Source organism: Cygnus olor, chromosome 16 (assembly GCF_009769625.2).
Source record: "Cygnus olor isolate bCygOlo1 chromosome 16, bCygOlo1.pri.v2, whole genome shotgun sequence".
In the NCBI taxonomy this organism is placed as follows: domain Eukaryota; kingdom Metazoa; phylum Chordata; class Aves; order Anseriformes; family Anatidae; genus Cygnus; species Cygnus olor.
In genome coordinates this window covers 929768-949317 of record NC_049184.1, presented here as the reverse complement: position 1 = coordinate 949317, position 19550 = coordinate 929768, and the positions used below count along the sequence as shown (strand labels likewise).

At 41.1% G+C, this 19550-nt stretch overlaps 1 protein-coding gene across 5 annotated transcripts in view; it reads left to right on the top strand.

Moving 5' to 3' along the window:
- Positions 1 to 19346, top strand: part of RALGAPB (Ral GTPase activating protein non-catalytic subunit beta) — a 67045-nt gene extending 47699 nt beyond the window's left edge. For all 5 annotated transcript variants that reach the window (XM_040575344.1, XM_040575345.1, XM_040575341.1 and 2 more), the window contains 10 exons: positions 2094 to 2246; positions 2892 to 3101; positions 3918 to 4076; positions 6859 to 7024; positions 9083 to 9205; positions 10004 to 10140; positions 11365 to 11473; positions 13744 to 13822; positions 14973 to 15121; positions 17106 to 19346. In XM_040575344.1, the coding sequence (XP_040431278.1) occupies positions 2094 to 2246; positions 2892 to 3101; positions 3918 to 4076; positions 6859 to 7024; positions 9083 to 9205; positions 10004 to 10140; positions 11365 to 11473; positions 13744 to 13822; positions 14973 to 15121; positions 17106 to 17299 (1479 nt within the window). In that variant the 3' untranslated portion in view covers positions 17300 to 19346. The remainder of the gene's footprint in view (positions 1 to 2093; positions 2247 to 2891; positions 3102 to 3917; positions 4077 to 6858; positions 7025 to 9082; positions 9206 to 10003; positions 10141 to 11364; positions 11474 to 13743; positions 13823 to 14972; positions 15122 to 17105) is intronic.
- Positions 19347 to 19550: the final 204 nt, after the last annotated feature.

The following is a 19550-nucleotide window of genomic DNA, read 5'->3' as shown; positions in this document are numbered from 1 at the left end:
GGGGCCTTTAGCTGTAGGTAATGTTGACACATCTCTGGTGACTCTTTACAACTTGTGATTAATAATAAATACAGGCTGTGAAAGCGCTGTTGCCGTCTAGGTTTGTTTAAGGGAGTGGGAGGGGGAACTCTCCATATTTCTTGTTTTTTGAAAGCATCTTCGGAGGTGATGGGGCAATGTACTGTGTGCTTAGTTGTGTAGGCATGAGTGTTGGTGCTGATTTTAGGATGTCAGGCAAAGCCCTTGCAGCAGAAGAAACAAAGTCTGGAGATATAGTATGAGATGCTGCAGAGAGAACAGCTATTAACTGCAAAGCCCAGTGTTGCAAAGATGGCGGTAAAATTACAGTGGAAAAAATCTATCTAGACGGACGCTGGACTCTAGATGGACTCTGGACTCTAGATGGAATGCTTCTGGACAGGAATAGTAAAGGAGAAATAGCCCAGTCTCATTTTAAAGTAGACTCTCTTACTGCAGTTGCCAAGTGGAGTATATCCTTCAGTTACCAAAATTTCTTTCTGTTTGTAAACATCTCCAAATCTTGAAAGTCTTCCTATGACCCTCAGTAAAATACAGGAAATAATAATGTAGCTGAAATGTGGGTCTGTCAGTCTCAGCTGTCATGTTAACATTTAGATGACTCTGGTCTCTGCAGAGCAGCCTTTGGGAAGACCCTTCACTTGATGCCTTTGGTGCTGTGTTGTCAATTAAGCTGAAGCGTTTTGCTAAATAGCGTCAGTCCAAGTATGTTGCCTCAGTCACCAAAGGACAAGTCACATCTTGGCTGGAGACCTTCCTACCAGTTTTAAGGGAACTGTTCTAACCTAAAGGCATTACGTAACTTTAAGTGTTGCCCTTTTCAAGTGTACTGGGTTATAAATAAATTTACAAAGCAGCCCTCAAGGTATAAAGATCTTGCTTGCTTGGATCTTATGTACCTGAAAACCTGCAACTAGACCTTCTGCTGCTTTCATTGGTAACTTCAGTTTTTGAATTACATGGTGTAACATAATACAATAGCAATGTCAAAATTGCATTAAAATAAGTAATGCAAGTCTTTTTGATACCTTAGCAGGGCATCTCACTCCTGACCCACAGCATTGCTGCTGTTCACTTCCAGGACTTCTCAGCTTGACTTGTTGACATCATCATAGTCAGTAGGGTTAAAATAGAGGACTCTGAAAAAGCTGTTAGAATTGTATCAGGGTCAATGGTTTTGGTTGGAGGGGGCCTTAAAGACCATCTAGTTCCAACCCCTCTCCCCCCCGCCATGGGCAGGGATGCTAACCACTAGACCAGATTGCCCAGGGCCTCGTCCAATTTGGCCTTGAACACCTCCAGGGATGGGGCATCCACAACCTCTCTGGGCAACCTGTTCTAGTGCCCCACCACTCTGAGTGGAGAATTCCCTCCTAACCTCTAAATCTCCCCTCTTTTAGTTTAAAGCCATTACCCCTTTTCCTGACATTATCTGCCTGAGTAAAAAGTCACTCTCCATCTCTTTTATAAGTTCCCTTTAAGTACTGAAAAGCTGCAGTGAGGTCTCCCCGGAGCCTTCTCTTCTTCAGGCTGAACAGCCCCAGCTCTTTCAGCCTTTCTCCATAGGAGAGGTCCTCCAGCCCCTTGATTGACTTTGTGTCCCTCCTCTGGACCTGCTCTAACAGACCCTTGTCCTTCTTGTGCTGGGGGCCCAGACCTGGATGCAGTACTCCAAGTGGGGCCTCACCAGGGCAGAGCAGAAGGGCACAATCACCTCCCTCGATCTGCTGCTCATTCCTCCGTTGATGCAGAGGATTGTTTGCCATTTTATTAGGATTTGCAACTGCTTAGAGGTTAGATGGTAAGCAAGTATAATAGGTACCATGATTGCAATCACTGCAAAAAGCGAAAGTGTCTTTTTTTCTTTTTTTAAATTTACAGTGACACTTTTAATACAAGTCTATTCTAAAAGTATTACTGAATGCTTTTTAATGATACCTCTCATATAAGAATTAGTAAACTTGTGGTGGGAGGGTACATTTCCCATTATAATATGTTGTCTAATGATGCAATGTCCTGAGTGAAACTATCCCCTGCCCCCCTTTTTTTGACAGACTTTTGTACCAGAACCTCGACCGGCTCCTAAAAATGATGTTGGATTAAAATACAGTGTCAAGCACCGCCCTTTTCCTGAAGAAGTGGACAAGATCCCATTTGTGAAAGCAGACTTGAGCATTCCTGATTTACATGAAATTGTGAATGAGGAAGTAAGTAACTTTTAATCTTTGACTTCATTTTGCTCTTGTTTTATGTTTGTTCATGAATCACACTAACTTCTTACTGTAAATGGTATAATTCTTCAGCTTGACTAATTCATATTAGTGGAGTAATAAACTGCGAACAAATGAATCTGTGCATTTCCCCAGGAAGATGACAGTGCCTTGAATGTGTTCTTGAGGAGCATTGCTCAACACATTTTATTCCAGTTTCTAATATCCTGGTATTTCTAGGAAGAAATGATTTGCATTTTGTTGCATCTTCTAGGGACATGTAAATGGCGTTTTTGAAAGGACACCGACGCCCTTGTGTGGGGTGTGTGTGTGTAAAAATAAAAGTATTTTAAAGCTTCACAATGCCAGATTCACTTTAGTTTCTGTTCACTTAAAAGGGAGAGGCTGTTGCTGATAACTGGGTCCATAATTTGCAACAGTTCTCCCATGCAAACAGGGTGTTGAGACATTCACCTTGTAACCTTGTGCAAGGTCTTGTTGATAGTACTTCAGTACACATCATGCTGGTGGAGTTGCAGCTGCTCCTGCACGTGACTTACAGATTTGCTAAATGATGGAGCTGTTGTGTTTGAGAGAGATCATAGTAGAGTCAACATTTCATGTCCGTGCACTGTATTGCAGCTTGAAGAGCGACATGAGAAGCTGAGGAATGGCATGGCCCAGCAGATTATTTTTGAGACTTCCATAGATCAGAAAAGTGAAGAGGAGTGGCGTAAGAAGAGCTTTCCTGATCCGATTACAGAGTGTAAGCCCCCGCCAGCAGCCCAGGAGTTCCAGACAGCACGCCTGTTCCTCTCTCACTTCGGGTTTCTGTCTCTAGAGGCATTGAAGGTGATCTGATACTTCTTAGTGTTATACTAATGGCATCAGTACCCACATGGCTTGGCTTAGCAAAAGAGGAGAACTTAAGTTTTGTTAGTGGAAGATCTTTTGTGCAATACCATCTGCTGTTGTGCTGTAGTCTACTTGAATAAGGCGATGAACTTTAGTCTTCCAGGATTAAGAACAGGGTTGTTCAAAGCCATGCCTCAAGCTGAACATGCTCTGAATAGGTGGCTCTATCTGTATTTGTGCAGTAGGTACAAAAACTATCACATTCACCTGGTTATATTTGACGCTATTTCTCCGGTTTGAGTTAGGGCTACTTTGTAAGCATTTCTAAAATACAACTCCCTTAGAAGTTCTGTTACAGAGATTATTGTGTTGAAGTGGTTTAACAATGTATAAACACTTTGGAGTACATGTAGATTGTAGAGTTTATTCTTTCTTAAGTTAAAGTAACAATGGTTTATAGAGACAATCCACATCCTTAAATTGGAATTCTGCCTCTTACCTGTGGATTTTCCCTTTTATTTGTTGTGTTTTCTTCCAGAATACTGTCAACATTTATAGGCGATGGAGCTCTTGCAAAAATATAAAAGTGTTTGGTATTTTGTATGTTGTTGATATGGGATATTAATACAAAACTAGATACAATGTGATTGTACATAGTCATGTAGTATTTTGAAAGTCTCTGCTGCATTCGTTGTGGAAGGGAGTGTTCTTTTTTGAGCAAAATGTTATTTTTCTGAATGGATCATTATGAAAGCCATAAAGAACTTTTCTGATATGAAAGATTTTTTTAAGCTGTTGAACTCTGTTGAATAGGAGCCTGCTAACAGTCGTCTACCTCCTCACCTGATTGCTCTTGACCCTGCTCTTCCTGGGTTTTTCGATGACCTTGGCTACTTGGATTTGCTACCGTGTCGTCCTTTTGATACTGTTTTTGTTTTCTACATGAAGGCAGGCCAGAAAACAAGCCAGGAGGTAAGTTTGGAGTGATTAGTCTTTTGTCTAGTTTCTGGTAATCTTCACGTAAGCAAAGCATCACTGCTAGTGACTAGAGCAGAGTACTGAAAACAGTGATTCTGAGCTTTGTGTTTATTTACTATGTGAGCTGTAACAAATGACTGCATACCTTTTCATCTGTAGGTTGAAGTACATTATTATCTACATCTAGGATTTCTGTGAGGTCTTGATAAAACATTTTGTATGTATATTAATGAAAATATATTCTTTGTAGAGTTCAAAGATTCATAGCAGAAATACGTTTCAGATTTGTTGGCTCAGTTTGTAGGGAAGTTGCAATTTGTTCTGGCTGTGCGCGATATCCAGGTATTTTGGTTTGATTCTAATGCTCAATGTATGTCAAAGAAATGAAAACTTTTTACAAAAAAGTATTACTGCTTTGTAAGTCTCTGTATTATACTATTTACATTCAAATATGGTTAGGTTAATCAGGTTAATTTGTGCTAGTCTAAATTGTGATTTCTGTAGACTGTGACATAGAAACTCACTACATTAAGAAGGCTTATGGGCTCGTTAGAAATATTTTTGTGGTGCTTTCTCCTCATTTCTATTAATAATTGTCATACTAAAGAGTAGAAGCATAGCTTCAAAAATAATTAACATGTGGTTCCCTCATGTACTGTGAATATACAATTGACAGAACACAGTAGCACCTTCCACATCTGGGTGTAATACACCACCAATCCTTGAGGCCAGCGTCATGCTGGTTGTGAGTGTTCAGGTCAAGGTTCTGAGTAGCAAGTAAACGGTCTCCAAAGTTAGCTAACAAGATATACAGGTTTTGATATCTACCAGCCTTCCAGAAATGTTATGCTCTTGCTGAGGTAGCAGAATGCTTTTTTCCTCTGATGTTTACTCGTAATTTGTGGATTTAGACAGGTGAGATTTATTTGCAGAAATTACTTAGTCCTACAGAACTTGCCGGGCTTTGGATATCCAATTAGCAGTCAGTACTTCGGACTTCTGCCATGTCAATTTTTAAAAAATCTTTATATTTGAGAGCTTTCGGGCACGTTTAGACAGATGTTATAAAGATGGCATTCCTGCTTCAGATCCTTGGACATCTTGCAATAATTTCTAGGCCTTCTTGATTGTGCAAAGTCACAGTCAAGTTAATAAGATACTCATCTCTACAGCACTGAGCTGAGTAAGAAAACTGATGCTGTTTCTGTGTTTGAAAAGAAACAAAACAGAAATAAGTCATAAGTCGGGAGCAGAGGAGATCAAAGCCAAGTAACAATGCTGCTTTGAGCAGAGATGCCTGCACAGTCCTACTCAGCCATCCATGTGTATGTTCCCATCAGTGTGTGTGTTCGTGCATCTCTAACTCAGGAACTAATTCTGTTCTGCAAGGTGATTTCCACTCCTTTCACGAGGAGTGGTGTCAGCTCTATTTTTATCTGATGCTGCACAGCCCAGAGTGGTGTTGTCTAACCTGAGTGTTCCTGCATTAGCCCCACATGTTCTCTTGTGGTGATACGCATTTACAATTTAGAGGGGTCTCACCAAATTTATTTATACAGGGTAATGAAACTGCCCCCATGCTTTTTATATCATGATACTTCATAACACTAATGGTCCTTTGAATATACTCCTTCATCCTTACTTTACTGTAAGTTCTTCTTTTGAAGGAGCTTAGGTATAAAACCATACATCTGTGTAAATCTTGAGCTGGCATGTTTTCTGCAGTTGTTTTCTAAGCTACTTTGTATCTCGGTTCATCCTGAAGCATACCTATGACTTTATTGAGCATATCAGTAATATTTCAGTGCAGTGTGCCTGGTCACTGCTGAATATTGTACAACATGTTAGGCCTGGGTGCCAGGACCGTGTGGGCACGAAGAGCCTTCTCTCTGGGAGCTTTCCTTCCAGGGTCTGTCCCTGATGGTGCAGTTTCTGCTCTAGTAGAGTCTCTGTCCCAGGGTAGAGTCCTAGCGCACTGCCCCTGTACAAACAAAAACCAAAAACACGCTGGCCACAAAACAAACTCCACGTGGCCCAGAAAGGAAGGACAGATGCACTATGCAGTGTTCCCTCTTCCACATCCCAGTGGTCTGATGGATCAAATCACAAATCATCTGCATCTCCCTGCATGCCACTTGGTGAAGCTCTCAATTTTCACTCAGTCACAATGGGATAAGAATTGTCTTTGGATGTGGAAACATCCCAGATCTTTATAAAAAGTGGGATTAAGGTTCAAAATGAACAGTACAGTGTGGCATTTGATTAAAGTGCATGCTCAGTCCTGCTGAAAATTGTTTTGCAAAATCTCTTTCATAATTTAATGTGCAGTGAGGCCCCTGTGCCCTAAATCACAGTGTGTCAGGTACAGGTTAGAAGTGGTGAAATGCATTTCTCCTAAAGTTTTCTCTCAATTTAATAGTGAAAATTCTCTTATGTCTGCTGCTAATGCACATTCTACACTGAACAGTTCTGTGGTTTATCTCTGATGACTGGATAAACCTCAGAATTGCCATTTGTAGCGGTGTGATTGCAGGCTTCAGCAATGATGGCAGAAAGCCGATTTGATTGAACAGGACATTGCCAAGCAGGATGAATGATGCTGGGCAGGAGGGACTGGTGTCCATATAGAAAGCCTGGGGTTCCAAACAGCTGTACTTGGGCAAAACCATCTCAGTGACACAATATTTTTAATTACAAAACCAAAGGTGGGGTGAGGAGGGGAAGAGCTGCTTCCTGGAGTCTCCTGTACATACCATGGTGCTGCTGGTTGTTTCAGATCCTGAAGAACATGGAGTCTTCCAGAATTGTTCAGCCACACTTCCTGGAGTTCTTGCTGTCTCTTGGCTGGTCGGTGGACGTAGGGAAGCACCCTGGGTGGACTGGGCATGTCTCAACAAGCTGGTCAATCAATAGCTGCAGTGATGAAGAGGGACCTGAACAAGGTAAGGCATGGTAAATGGTGTAACATTAAATTAAAATGTTTTGTCTCCTCTAGGATATTTTTTTCTCCCAGATACCTATCTGAGCACCTGTGTACTTTTTTTTTGGATAAACATGAACATTTACTAGAAAGGAATGTGTAAATAGACTAAGGTTCAAGCCAAAGTGAGGAAAAGTAATGTCAGTGCTTGTTGTTGGGAGAAAGTAGTCTAAGCAAGAAACACCTGTATTCTGTACTTCTGGCAGACTTGGTGGGTCTTCATGTATAACCCAAAACCGGTATTCATCTGAAATTGGATACAGATTATAGTGTGTATCAGCAGACGTGCTTGCAATATTGTGATTTTTAGTGTTCTATAAGTAGATTAAAATGAGATGTTGATGAATACGTGAGCTGTAATCATGCTTGCTAGTAAGTAAAACAGGCCCCTGTTTGTAGGTCACTGAGGCTGCAGCCTACACACAGCTCTTCTCCTGTCCTGCTTAATTTAGTCTGTTCTTTTCCGCTACAGCAACTACTCCTCTGGGCTTGTCTTATACTATGACCAAGTAAAGGCTTTTCTGAATAAAACTATGCATGATAGAAGGTTTGAAATGTTGGGGAGAAGTTAAGAGAACAGAGGCATGTCTTTCTCGGAACAAGTCAGGAGAGGTTACAAAATGGCCAGGGCTTGGTTTAATATTTCTTTGAGGATGGGGTTGTTACACTTTACTCTGAGGCAGAGCCCTCTCCCTTCTTTTTGCGGTTGGATTTGTCAGTACAACTGCACAGATGACAGTGCCCTGAATTAGTGAGGTAACCTGTTTTAATATGTGCTTTTTAATGTGGATGTTAAAAGTTCACTTTGAACTTCAGATGTTTGGATTAAGTAATAGACCACCAAAAAGATTAATTAATCGGTGAAAGAAAGAAAAGAAAAAGCAACCAATAATGGGAGTGAAGGAGGGCTGCTTCTAATCTGCTCTGCTGCTGGGAAAAATCAACAAGTGGAGTTGCACCTTTACTTTAAATCTGTTGCTCCAGATTTTTAGCCATTGCTTGCTACACTTGGACAAGCTTGTGAAGAATGCTTAGATTTTTTTCCCTACTCTCTGCTGTGACTAATGTTATTTGTTTTCTTAAATGTGTTTTCTATTTGTGGATGGTTCTGCTTAAAGCAAAACACACACAAAAACAAACAACAAAAACACAAACCTAAAAGAGCTTCCAGTGAGATGTGATTAAAATAAATCCATGAGCATGTGTTTTGTCGTGCGCCCCGCCCCCCCCCCCCCCCCCCCCCCCCGCAAAGGCAAAGAAGCAATTGGATTTGGGTTGAGATGTTGCTCCTTGAGAGCAATGGGCTTGAGAGATGCAGGAATGCTTCCCTGTTGGTAAAGCATGACTCAGAGGTCTGCATGCCTCTGGCCACTTCTTTGTGTCAGAGTGTTGAATTTCTCTGCTCCAGTGATTTTGCTGAAGCAGCTATTACAAGGGCTCTTCTGTAAACTGGTGCCCAGAAATAATTCAGCTTAAAGCCCTTGCTATTCTTTCTGGAGGAGGCATGGGGAAGGAAAAGGTGTTTTTGTTAATTTACTTATAGCATGGCTCCATCAAAGAATCTATAGAAATCAGCTTAAATTCCAGAATAGTGTCAGGCTGAAGCTGTAAATGCTGTAAGCTGCGTTTGGAAATTTATTGACAAACTGAATGGTGTCTGTCTTAGAGGAAATGGGTAGAAATAGCTACTGAATGAATGCTTGTAGCAGATGCTTACTTATTGACTACTGAACAGACTACTGAATCCAAGGAAAATATGATATTATAGTAAGTATAATTTAAATATTTTCAAAATGAAATTTCTTTCCAACCCAAAATGCTATTTCCTTCAAGATATCAAAAAAAATTCTTTGAGAGTGGTTGTTCGCCATGAAAATTGACTGTGAAATCTTCTGATTTTAGAATGAGACTTGCATGATTTCTTCTCATTTTACCTTGTATTTGAAGGTCTTCTCCTGAGGAAGTGCACAGAGAGGTAAACCTGCCTCTTAACTTAACTTTCCTTTTCTGCCTGTTTCAGACGATGTAATTATTTCAGAAGATGTTGGGGCAAGTATCTTCAATGGGCAGAAGAAGGTGCTCTACTATGCTGATGCCTTGACAGAAATAGCTTTTGTTGTCCCATCACCAGTGGAGTCTCTAAGTAAGATCATTTTGTACGTGCTATTTAGAGGGGGAAAAAAAAGAAAAGAACAACTTTTTTTTTATCTAGACTAGAGCTGTGTCGGAAGCAGAAACCAAATAAGCAAACTAGTGGTGTGAATAGCAAGACCCTTGCCAGAAAACTACTGATATTTTGATTTAAATATCCAATATTCAGGAGTTTTTGACTCCTTCTGAGACAGTATCTGTTCTGCACCACTTTCTCTCAGTCTAGGCCTCAGTATATATCCAGGTTTGCGTGTGGTTGCACATATGAGTTTGGTCTGCAGTCATGATACTGTAAAAAAAAAAAAAAAAAAAAAAGCTCATCCCTGCCAATGAATTCAGAGCAGTTCAGCTGGCAATGCCTTGATGTCGTTATTTCCTTTCACTGTTCTTGATGATATGTTCCTGAAGCTCATGGAGGAGTATTTGCCTCATTGCTGTGTAGGTGAGCAAGAGCTTTCATAAAGTCTTTGGAACCAGCGCGCAGAAGTCTATTTGAGGAAATTATATCCATAGAAAGGAAGAGACTGTGTTGTGTAGGAAACCATGCAATCAGACAGGGTGCTCCTAAAATCCATAGGGAGTGCTTTAATTTCAGTCAGTTTCTAGAACAACTGTAAATTGTCCACTGTTGAACTCTCCCTGATTTGAGCTCTATTTTGACTTGACTGTATATCCATGTATATAAGGTTTCAAAAACCTCACCTTTTTTAGTTGCACAGCTCTGCATATGATGACAACTTAGTTTTTTTGGCAGAAGGTAAGACAAAATTCACGTTTCTTTCGGTTACAGCTGATTCACTGGAAAGCAACGTCTCTGACCAAGAAAGTGACTCCAACATGGATTTGCTGCCAGGAATATTAAAGCAGCCATCTTTGACACTTGAACTCTTCCCCAATCATACAGACAATCTTAATCCCTCTCATCGGGTAAGGCAAAACTTGCACTGAAAAATGACTTTCTTTTGTTTTGTTATGTTTTGGTTTGTTTTGAAGAAGCACACTGGCAATCCTACAGCATTTTTGATAGTACACAATTCAGTTTCCTAGCATTTGGAGTCACTCATTCTTAGATGTTAATTATTAACAACAGCTTCAGTCCTGCTAGCATTTGCACCTGCAGTAGGAGATTGGTAGATTACATTAATTAAATATAAATTAATATAAGTTAAACAATACTAAGTAGAAACATCCTGCATACTTAAATTTTTAAGTATATGCAGGAAAAAGTATATGCAGTATTTACAAAGTAATTCAGACTCCAATCCATGCTTGGAAATGTAGGATGGATTGACATGAAGACTTTTCATACTTTGCCAGTTTAAAATAGCACGGGTCAGTTGTGGCTGAATTATCAAATGTGAAGTTGCTTTTGTATGGTAGCAAAACAGAAAACGATGAACTTCTGTGACAGTTAAAGGATTTACAGCTGCTTGTTTATTGTATAAAATTCACTTCCAAATGTACTTAGCTATTGATTTAGGATCTTTGAGAATGTTTAAAAAAAATGGATGAGTTTTTAAGATCATTAAATGACTAATCTAAATAATTGCAGTTGCCTGAATGCATTTTTATTGGACTTACTGCAGAAATTGGCTATTAGTAGAAACACAGTAAAACTGGGGACAAAAATTCAAGTGTAAGGCAGGAGCTTTAGTTTAGCTCACTGGATTGGATGGGGAAATTAGCAAGGAAAAGCGCATTTCCTTGGGCAGTGTGCAGATTTGCTCTGAAATATTGAAATAATAATGGAAATATCCTAAAACACTGCCATGATAGATGTGCTGGGTCTTCCACAATAGCATGGGAAAACAGCAGTGCACATGCACGTTTCCTGGGAACATAGAGCAATTGAATTGAGTGCAGCTCAGATATATGCAACAAAGCTGGGAAATAAGAAATAATCGACATTGTTATCAATGTCTAAAGAAAAAAGAGACTTTTCTCTCATTTATGTTGAATATAAGTATTGTGGAGACCCAAATTACTGCTTCTAAGTGGGTAGTTCCACTGTAGCTGTCCCATCTTAATCGTTGGCGGAGGTTGTACCTGTCTGAGATCTGAAAGACTAAGGAGCAACTATGGAGATGCTGTAGATAAATTACTGGACTTATGATGTTTAAGAATGCTGTTTTTCTCTTGTGTTCAAAACAGCTCAGTCCTACTTCCAGATCCAAGAAGGTGCCTCAGGGCCGGACCATTCCACCAATGGGACCTGAAACCAAAGTGTATGTGGTCTGGGTTGAACGTTATGATGACATAGGTGCGTAGAATTCTTATTGTTCGTTAGCGTAGCAATAGAACAGAAAAACAGAGGAAAAAAATTGGTTTAATTCCTCTGTTAAAGAATGCTAAATTGTTATTAATTTCTGTAACTGACACCTAAGATTCTAAAACTGTTCTGATATTTAAGTGATGGTCCATGAGGTGTAAACGAATCACTGGATGTAGGTCTGGAGATTATTTTAACTCTGGCAGTACATGTGAAATGCCCTTATGCACCCTCTCCCTAAGCTTAATGTATAAGGCTAGTGTGCACCCCCATTACTGAGTTCTTCTCAGCTGCTGTCTACTCAGAATGGAGCTGTTATGTTTCCTTTAAAAAACGACGTTCTGACTAGTTTTACTTTTGATCAGCTGGTTTTGTGCTGAAGGGATCATCAGCTTCCTTGTTTTGATGGTACTTTTGAAACTTTCTACTTTGATCTGTCTTGTGGGAGGGCTCATTTACTCTTTGCTCAGGGCACCAGTTTGGATGGTGCTTTGTGGTCCAGTTTCCTTTCTACATGCCATTATTCAGGTAGTGTCCTGCTCCTTGTGCTAAATTAATGCTCGTTGGGTTGTTGTTTCCTCCCTGACTGTAGATGCTGAATGTCCTGGGAGAGACCCAGCTTTGTCCATCCTGTTATAGCCATAATGTGGACAGTGGTGGGCAGCTGTCCCCCAGGCACGAGGAGTCCTTCGTCCCCAAGAATTTCTGCATGCTGGTTCGAAGCCATGGGCCAGGCTTTAGTGTGATGTGAGAGCCTGTCTGTACTGACCTAGCTTGGTAGCGTCTGTAAGGCTGCCAGCAACAGATTCTATTTTACATTTATTCTGCCTTTGTTTCTAATCCTAGTTCCTAGTTTAGCAGTAAGAGAGGACCTCAATTAACTCCTATTCCTCCCAGAGGAAAGCAACCAAGTGAGTAGAAGAGATCAGAGGCAGCTTCCCATTAATTGCAGGTGTAAACTCTTTCCTTTCCTACCAAGGTCTCTGACACAAATATTTTCTTGTCCACAGCACATAGTGCAGAGCTTTGCCTGGGATCAAAATACACACCAAGATCTGCAGCATCACCTCCTTATCCAACCATTGGCCCAGAGGGTGTTCCCTTAGCTCCAGGAGTCCCTCAACCCCTTCTGTTCCTGAGCTGCTATCCCTTTGTGGGTGATAGCTAAAGTCAGCTCACTGGAGAGACAGTGACTGTGCTACACACACGTTTCTGCTCAGCTGCTTCTTTCAGCAGCCATGGGAATCTCCCAGAGCTATGGGCCTGAAGATGAAGAAAATGAGTCTGTGAGCCTCAGTAAGACTGGCAGTTGGATGACTGAGGGGAGGCTCTTGAAAGTTTCACCTAGCCCAGAGGCTTTGCCTTATGCTGCTTACATTTTTGGCTTTTGTCTTATGAATCTGGACAGAGGAAAAACTGACTTTGTAGTCTAGGCTATCGCCCTTGTGCCAACTGCCAGTCCTCCCTCTTGCTCCATCTCAAAATACTTCTGTGCACACCCCCACCCCTCCCATTGTCTTCCTCTGCTAGATCCAAGTTTTGGGTGCACTCAACACCCCAGTTCTAATGCCAGAAAGTATTTTTGGGCCTTACACTCTTTCTAAGCTTCAGCCCCTAAAAAAAAATGGATGCAACTACCACAATCCCATTCCAGGGATTCAAGTTCTTATTTATTCCTTCTGCACCTTCATTATCCAGGGACTTGTTACCAAGTGCAAGGCAGCAGAGTGGTAGGTTATGGTGAGGATTTGCAGAGACTGGACTCAAGGAACAATGCCACGTTTGCCAGAGCAAACTGTTATTCCTATGTGGGGTGCTCAAAGGAACTACAGATGTGAGCAGTGGTATCATTTGAAGTTCCAAGCACTGTTTTTGAGGCTGATATTTGCAGATGGGAAAAGAAGCTACTGAATAATAATTTGAAAGTTTTTCTTGTTGTTGTGAAACACTTCAGCTCCTTCCTGTTCTCATTGTTTTTCTGGAGATTTTGACCTTTGGGATTAAGAAAATTGAGGGTCTGGGACATGTGTTACCTAATCCGTTGAGCACTGGATGAATGAGGTGTGCCTATATACTCCATGTACTGCTTATGCTTAAAACAGACCAGCAAAAGACTTGGCATCAGCTATGTTTCCAGAACATCCATGGCATAAATGCATAAGGATTGCATCGTTTTAACTAGTGATAACTCATCTTTCTTGGTACCTAAATAAATAAAACTGGGGTAGTTAAACTTTATTCCGTACGTCCTTTTCACATAGAAAACTTCCCCCTCCCTGATCTGATGTCTGAGACGAGCACTGGTGTAGAAACTACAACCAACAGTAGCACTTCCGTAAGGTGAGAGTACTCTTATTTTCATTATTTTTCTAGATTCATGCAGACAACAGTCTAGGCTGCACTTCAGAAGGAGCCATAACTGGATTTATTTACATTCTTCAGCTTTCACAGGGAACCCCCAAAACTGTAGGCAGTCTTATTAAAGACAGTTGAGTTCCTTTAGAGTTTCTGCTGGGAAAAAAATATGAAAGGGCTTTTCATATTGGTGTGGTGTAAACATAAATTAAGTAATAGAATATGTGTAGTTTTATTATTCAGTCTGTGATCAGCATCCTTCCTGATTTTTTCCCTTGTGAGGTAGTTAATGCTACATACATGTCATGAGGCTTAAAGCCCTTTGTAGAGGACTTTGAAATTCTAGTGACAGAAGATCATAGAAACAGTATAGTTGATATAACTGTTCTTAGGTCCAGAGAATACACTGCACACAGGAATCATAGAATCATTAAGGTTGGAAAAGACCTCCAAGATCATCTGGTCCAACCATCCCCCTACCACCAATGTCACCCCCTAAACCATGTCCCTCAGCACCAGGTCCAACCTTTCCTTGAACAACCCCAGGGACGGTGACTCCACCACCTCCCTGGGCAACCCGTCCCAATGCCTGACTGCTCTTTCTGAGAAGAAATGTCTCCTCATTTCCAACCTTAACCTCCCCCGGCACAACTTGAGGCCATTCTCTCTAGTCCTATCACTAGTTACCTGTGAGAAGAGGCCAACCCCCAGCTCCCCACACCTTCTTTTCTGGTAGCTGTAGAGAGCAATGAGGTCTGCCCTGAGCCTCCTCTTCTCCAGACTAAACACCACTAGCTCCCTCAGCTGTTGCTCACAGGACTTGTGTCCCAGGCCCTTCACCAGCTTCGTAGTCCTTCTCTGGACACGCTCCAGGGCCTCGATGCCCTTCTTGTAGTGAGGGGCATTGCTGTAGATGCACTTCAGTTGTGCTATTGCCCTCACCCCCAACCCTGGGACTCCACCCCAGGCTCATCTCTACCAAGCCTCATTTCCCCGCTGTCCTCCCTGCTGGTTTAGCCACAAGACATTTTTAGCATCCTTTTAACACTTAATCTATGGATGAAAAATGACCGCTTTAATTGAAACACTGCTAGACTGATGAACTAGATTTAACAGCCATATATTTTTCCTTAAGATCTGCCATTCCTGAGAAAGAAGTTCCTGTGATCTTCATCCATCCTTTAAACACTGGCTTATTCAGAATAAAACTACAAGGAGCAACTGGGAAATTCAACATGGTTATCCCATTGGTGGATGGAATGATAGTCAGCAGGAGAGCTCTTGGTAAGCTAAAGATGTTTAGGAACACCTGTGTTTTCTTTTGTTTTTGTTTTTTTTCTTTTCACATGGAGGCATTTCAGTGACTGGTCCAATCCATCCCATTTGGCGTTGACTAACTCTGCCATCACAGAACATTGCAAGTACCCTGCCAGCAATATTTTTGTTTGTACTCCTTCACAAAAAGTAAACACAAAAGGAGTGTTAATTCCAGTTTTGTTCATGCTGTGTGTTTCCATTTTTCTGTTATGCTGTTAGTGTGAAATCTGGCTAATCCCAGCAATTTAATACAGAACAGAGTTAAGGATAGCTCAGGGACTGTGGTGTGTGGGTGGTGATATATCTGCAAAATGCATGGTCTGGAATTTTTCACTGGAAGAAGTACCGAGCATGACAGCACATCTTTATTTTGTTCTTTTTGCAGCAACAGTGGAAGCAGGAACAGCAGAGGGAGCAGGTGCTTAGCAGTTAGCTGGCAGCATTGCTCAGTCGGCTGAGCTGTAGGCTCCACTGTAACTGTAGGAATCAGGTGAGGGCATGGAAGTAGTAATGGAGGAAGGAAAAGGAGCAATTTAGGTGGGAGAGATCAGAAATGTGGCTCAAAAATGTTTATCACTGGGGGCCAAGGTGCTGATGTTACCTGACTACCAGAGGATAGTGTTGAATTTTGAATTGTGCTAGCATGCTGTGTTTGGTCCTTGCGGTTTAGAAATAGGATTGCAATTAAAAGCCACAGAGATTGTCAGGTCTGTGTTAATGGGTGCATGTGTGCTATCCACCTTCTTCTGGGTTCCTGGATATATTAATGACTCAATCTTGGGTATCTGTGCTATTATAGATTCAGTAACTGGAAATCTTACTCCAGTAAAAGCTATTCCCAGGGCCGATCGAAATGAATAAACTCACATTAGGGTACTTGCACATAACCATAAAACTAATGTTGTAGGGATCTGTTGGGGGGTGACTTCCAGGTTCTGATTTTGCATGTCATTCAGTGATGGGGAAATTAAAGCCAGTTTGGGCTTTCAGATAAACTTTGTGAATTCAGCAGATGACAATGGCTTATACTAATAAAGAATGCAGTGCGTTTTCTTAGGGTTGTGCTGTCTTTTCAGGAGCAGAACATAATGAAATTTGTCTGACCTCTAAGTTCAGCATATGTGGTTTGTGGTTGTCAGGAATCAGGTCCTCTAGATAAGGCAAGCAGTGTTGCAGTTTCACTGACACTTGTCTATAGGCAGAAAAGGAGTTAACGGACACTTTTTTCGTAAAAGTTGCACATGAATTTAATTTTGGAGTAGAAGAAAGTCTACTGCTGGTTTTGCCTAAATATTAGCTACTTAGGTTCTGAACCTTCTTCTCCCAGCCATATGCAGAAGTATGAGTTAGGGAAGGGCAATAGCTGTGGCAAAGCCATGAGAGCAGAGAAAACTGTTTCTAGCCACAACCCATAGTCTGTCTTTGCCCCTGTTCAGAGAGGATGGTTCTGTCATCCCTGCTGGTGCTGGGATGGATTCTGTATTCTTGCTGTTATCAGTGCTCATATGGCTCCCCAGTGTTACCTGTTGCCACCTCAGACCCAGCTGAACTCCACATGTCCTCATACAACGTAGCCTTGGGCTGTCATACCGCTCTTATGGTGTTGGGGTCCTACGTTGTTTCCCCACTTGGTCCTGAGGGAGCTGTTGCAGGCTGCTGTGCAGCACTGGCAAAGCAGGGAAATCTTCCTTCTCCTCCAGCTGGATTAGAGTATCATAGACTTTGTCCCTTTCTTATTTGTGTTTGACAGTAGAATGGTCTCACAGCCCTGGGGACAATGATTATCTGTTACCAACTGGTCTTTCAGAAAAGTTCTTGACTTGGTGCTGCTGAGCATCTTCCCCTGGGTTTCTAGATGGAGTAGAACCCAAAACTTTCTTTATCTGTGAAACCAACACAGGGGCACAACTTAATTTGTTTAAACTTGATTCCAATGTTGTTTCTTTTTCAGGTTTTTTAGTGAGACAAACAGTAATAAATATTTGTCGGAGAAAGAGGCTGGAAAGTGATTCATACAACCCCCCACATGTCCGCCGAAAACAGAAAATAGCAGACATTGTCAATAAATACCGGAACAGGCAGCTGGAGCCAGAATTTTATACCTCACTTTTCCAGGAGGTTGGGCTCAAGAACTGCAATGCCTAGGCCATTATCCTTCCAGGACAATCAGATCAGAGCTTGGTGGCTACAGTAATGAAAACAGTTAAATAACAAATTTCCTCAGCCCTCTGGAATTCAGGAAACCCATATTCTAGCACAAGTCAGCAGTTACCATGTGGGAGGAATGAGAAATGAATCAAAAACATCGCAGTTGGGATATTGACTCAGTTCACCTACCCTCAAAAGATTACTGAATTCCAATCTTCCTGGATGCTCGCAACATAATCTTTTCACCCAATCATCTATTCCAGACTAATTAGGAACTGTGTCTCAGTCTGTGAGAAAACGATCAAAATAAAAATGTCTCTGCATATAAGTATGGATAACAAAATACAAACAAACCTGCCTTCAGACACCTCGCTACACCCTCTTGTTAAAGGAGAAAGGAGCAGGGTCTCTCCTTTGAGGAGAGACTTCTTTCTGAGCTTTGACTATCCCTGCAAGAACTTAAGAAGGTTTCAACCCCCCTTCAGAGTACAACGGAAGATACTTCGCTGCTTGTAACCAATTTGTGTATCAAAAGGAGGAAAAATGTTCGGAAATATCAGATCATGAAATTCATAGGCAAGATGCTATGTTTTACAGTATCCTCCTTGGTTGGGCATGAGTCTATCTGCATACAGCATTTCTGTCATACTGAGAACAAACAACACCTGAAATTACCACGCTTTCAAACATAAGTTGTTACTAGATAAGAGTTCTTGGTCATACAAAAACAAGATTTTGACTTTCAGGTCTGTTGCAAAATGTCACATTTAATTTTAGCAGCTTGATTTTATTTTTTGTGCAATACTTATTTTGAAGGGTCCTTAGCACCTAGTCACCGTTTCCATTAAAAGCGTAAACATTACTTGCTTTCCTTCCATTGGCTTGAAATCTGAGATTCTGGGGCTGCCTCCTTCCTGCCATTTTTTTTATAGCATAAGTGGTTTTTACAGCTTCTACACTTCTCAGAAGCTCCTATTACAAAGGGTAAAACAATTCAAACAGAAAATTCAGGAGCTCTTCTTTTTTTCCATTAATTTGCTATTTCATGAAAGTCCATTTGGAGTTATAACTTAAAATTGTTTTGAAGCTACTGTGCTTTCTCACTTTCGGCAGCAGTGGTTCCTTTTCTCCTAGGTCAGAAGATTTCCTTCAGACTGCTGGTGACTCTCCTGACCCTACTCAGGTAAAATATATGAATTGCTGGCTTTCATCCCATTTGAAACAGGCCAGTGTGGATTCAGTTCTCTTTGGTCATTGGCAACTTCAGTTCAAGTGTTCTGTTACCTCTGTGGCCACATTGCTGTCTGCTGAGCTCACAGCCAACAAGCTGTCCTCCAGGAGTAGGTTTTTGAATGAGGATGCAGATAAAACTTAAAAAAAAAAAAAAAAAAAAAAAAAAAAGGTAAAAGGCATACTTTCCTTTTCAGATCACTGCTTTCTCATATGTTCAGGACTCGAAGGTTGTGCTGGGAAAAGATGTTTACAACTACAAATTTAATACTGGGAATATAAGAGCTGCAGTGGGCATTTGCATTCTTGGGAGTGCTTTCAAGCTCTCAGCACAATCTTAACTTGTGTTGCAGTAATGAATCATCACTGATGCTCCTGTGTAGGTGCAGTTTGTGATCACCGGCAGCAGCATGTGTTCTTCTCCTTCCAATAAGTAGATAGTATAAGAGTATAAATGTAAGTAGGAATTTGTGGAGCTCTTCAAGTTATTTTAAGTTATTTTTCAGAAGCTTTTTAATATGTATTGCAATAATGCCTGTGAGTCATTTAATTTTGATATTTCAGAGTTAATTTTTGCAACAGTTCTGACCTGAAACAGTTTTAATGGTTTCATTATAACTTACCTGCCAAGGACATACTCTGTCTCTATCTTTTCATGTGTTTTTTTCATGGCTAATACAAACACAGGGCCCTAAAAATACATGTGCAAGGACTTTCAGGATATCAACCAAAAGGGGTTTGGGATGACACATGTGGTTGTTACAGGGGACAGGCATACATGCCTCTCAAGTCAGGAGCTCTTGATTTTGATCCAGATGAATCTCAAGTGGAAAAATGAAACCACAGAATGAAAACCATTGTAGAAGTAAGCATGGTGGCTGGCCTGTGCTTATGTGATGCCCTGGTTGCAAATGGCAGCAGGTGTTGCAAGTCAGCATTTGGGTTTATTGGCAAAGCTATGAAGGGAAATTTAGCTTCATTTCTCTGGTAAACTTTTGCCAGTATCAATTCAATGCAC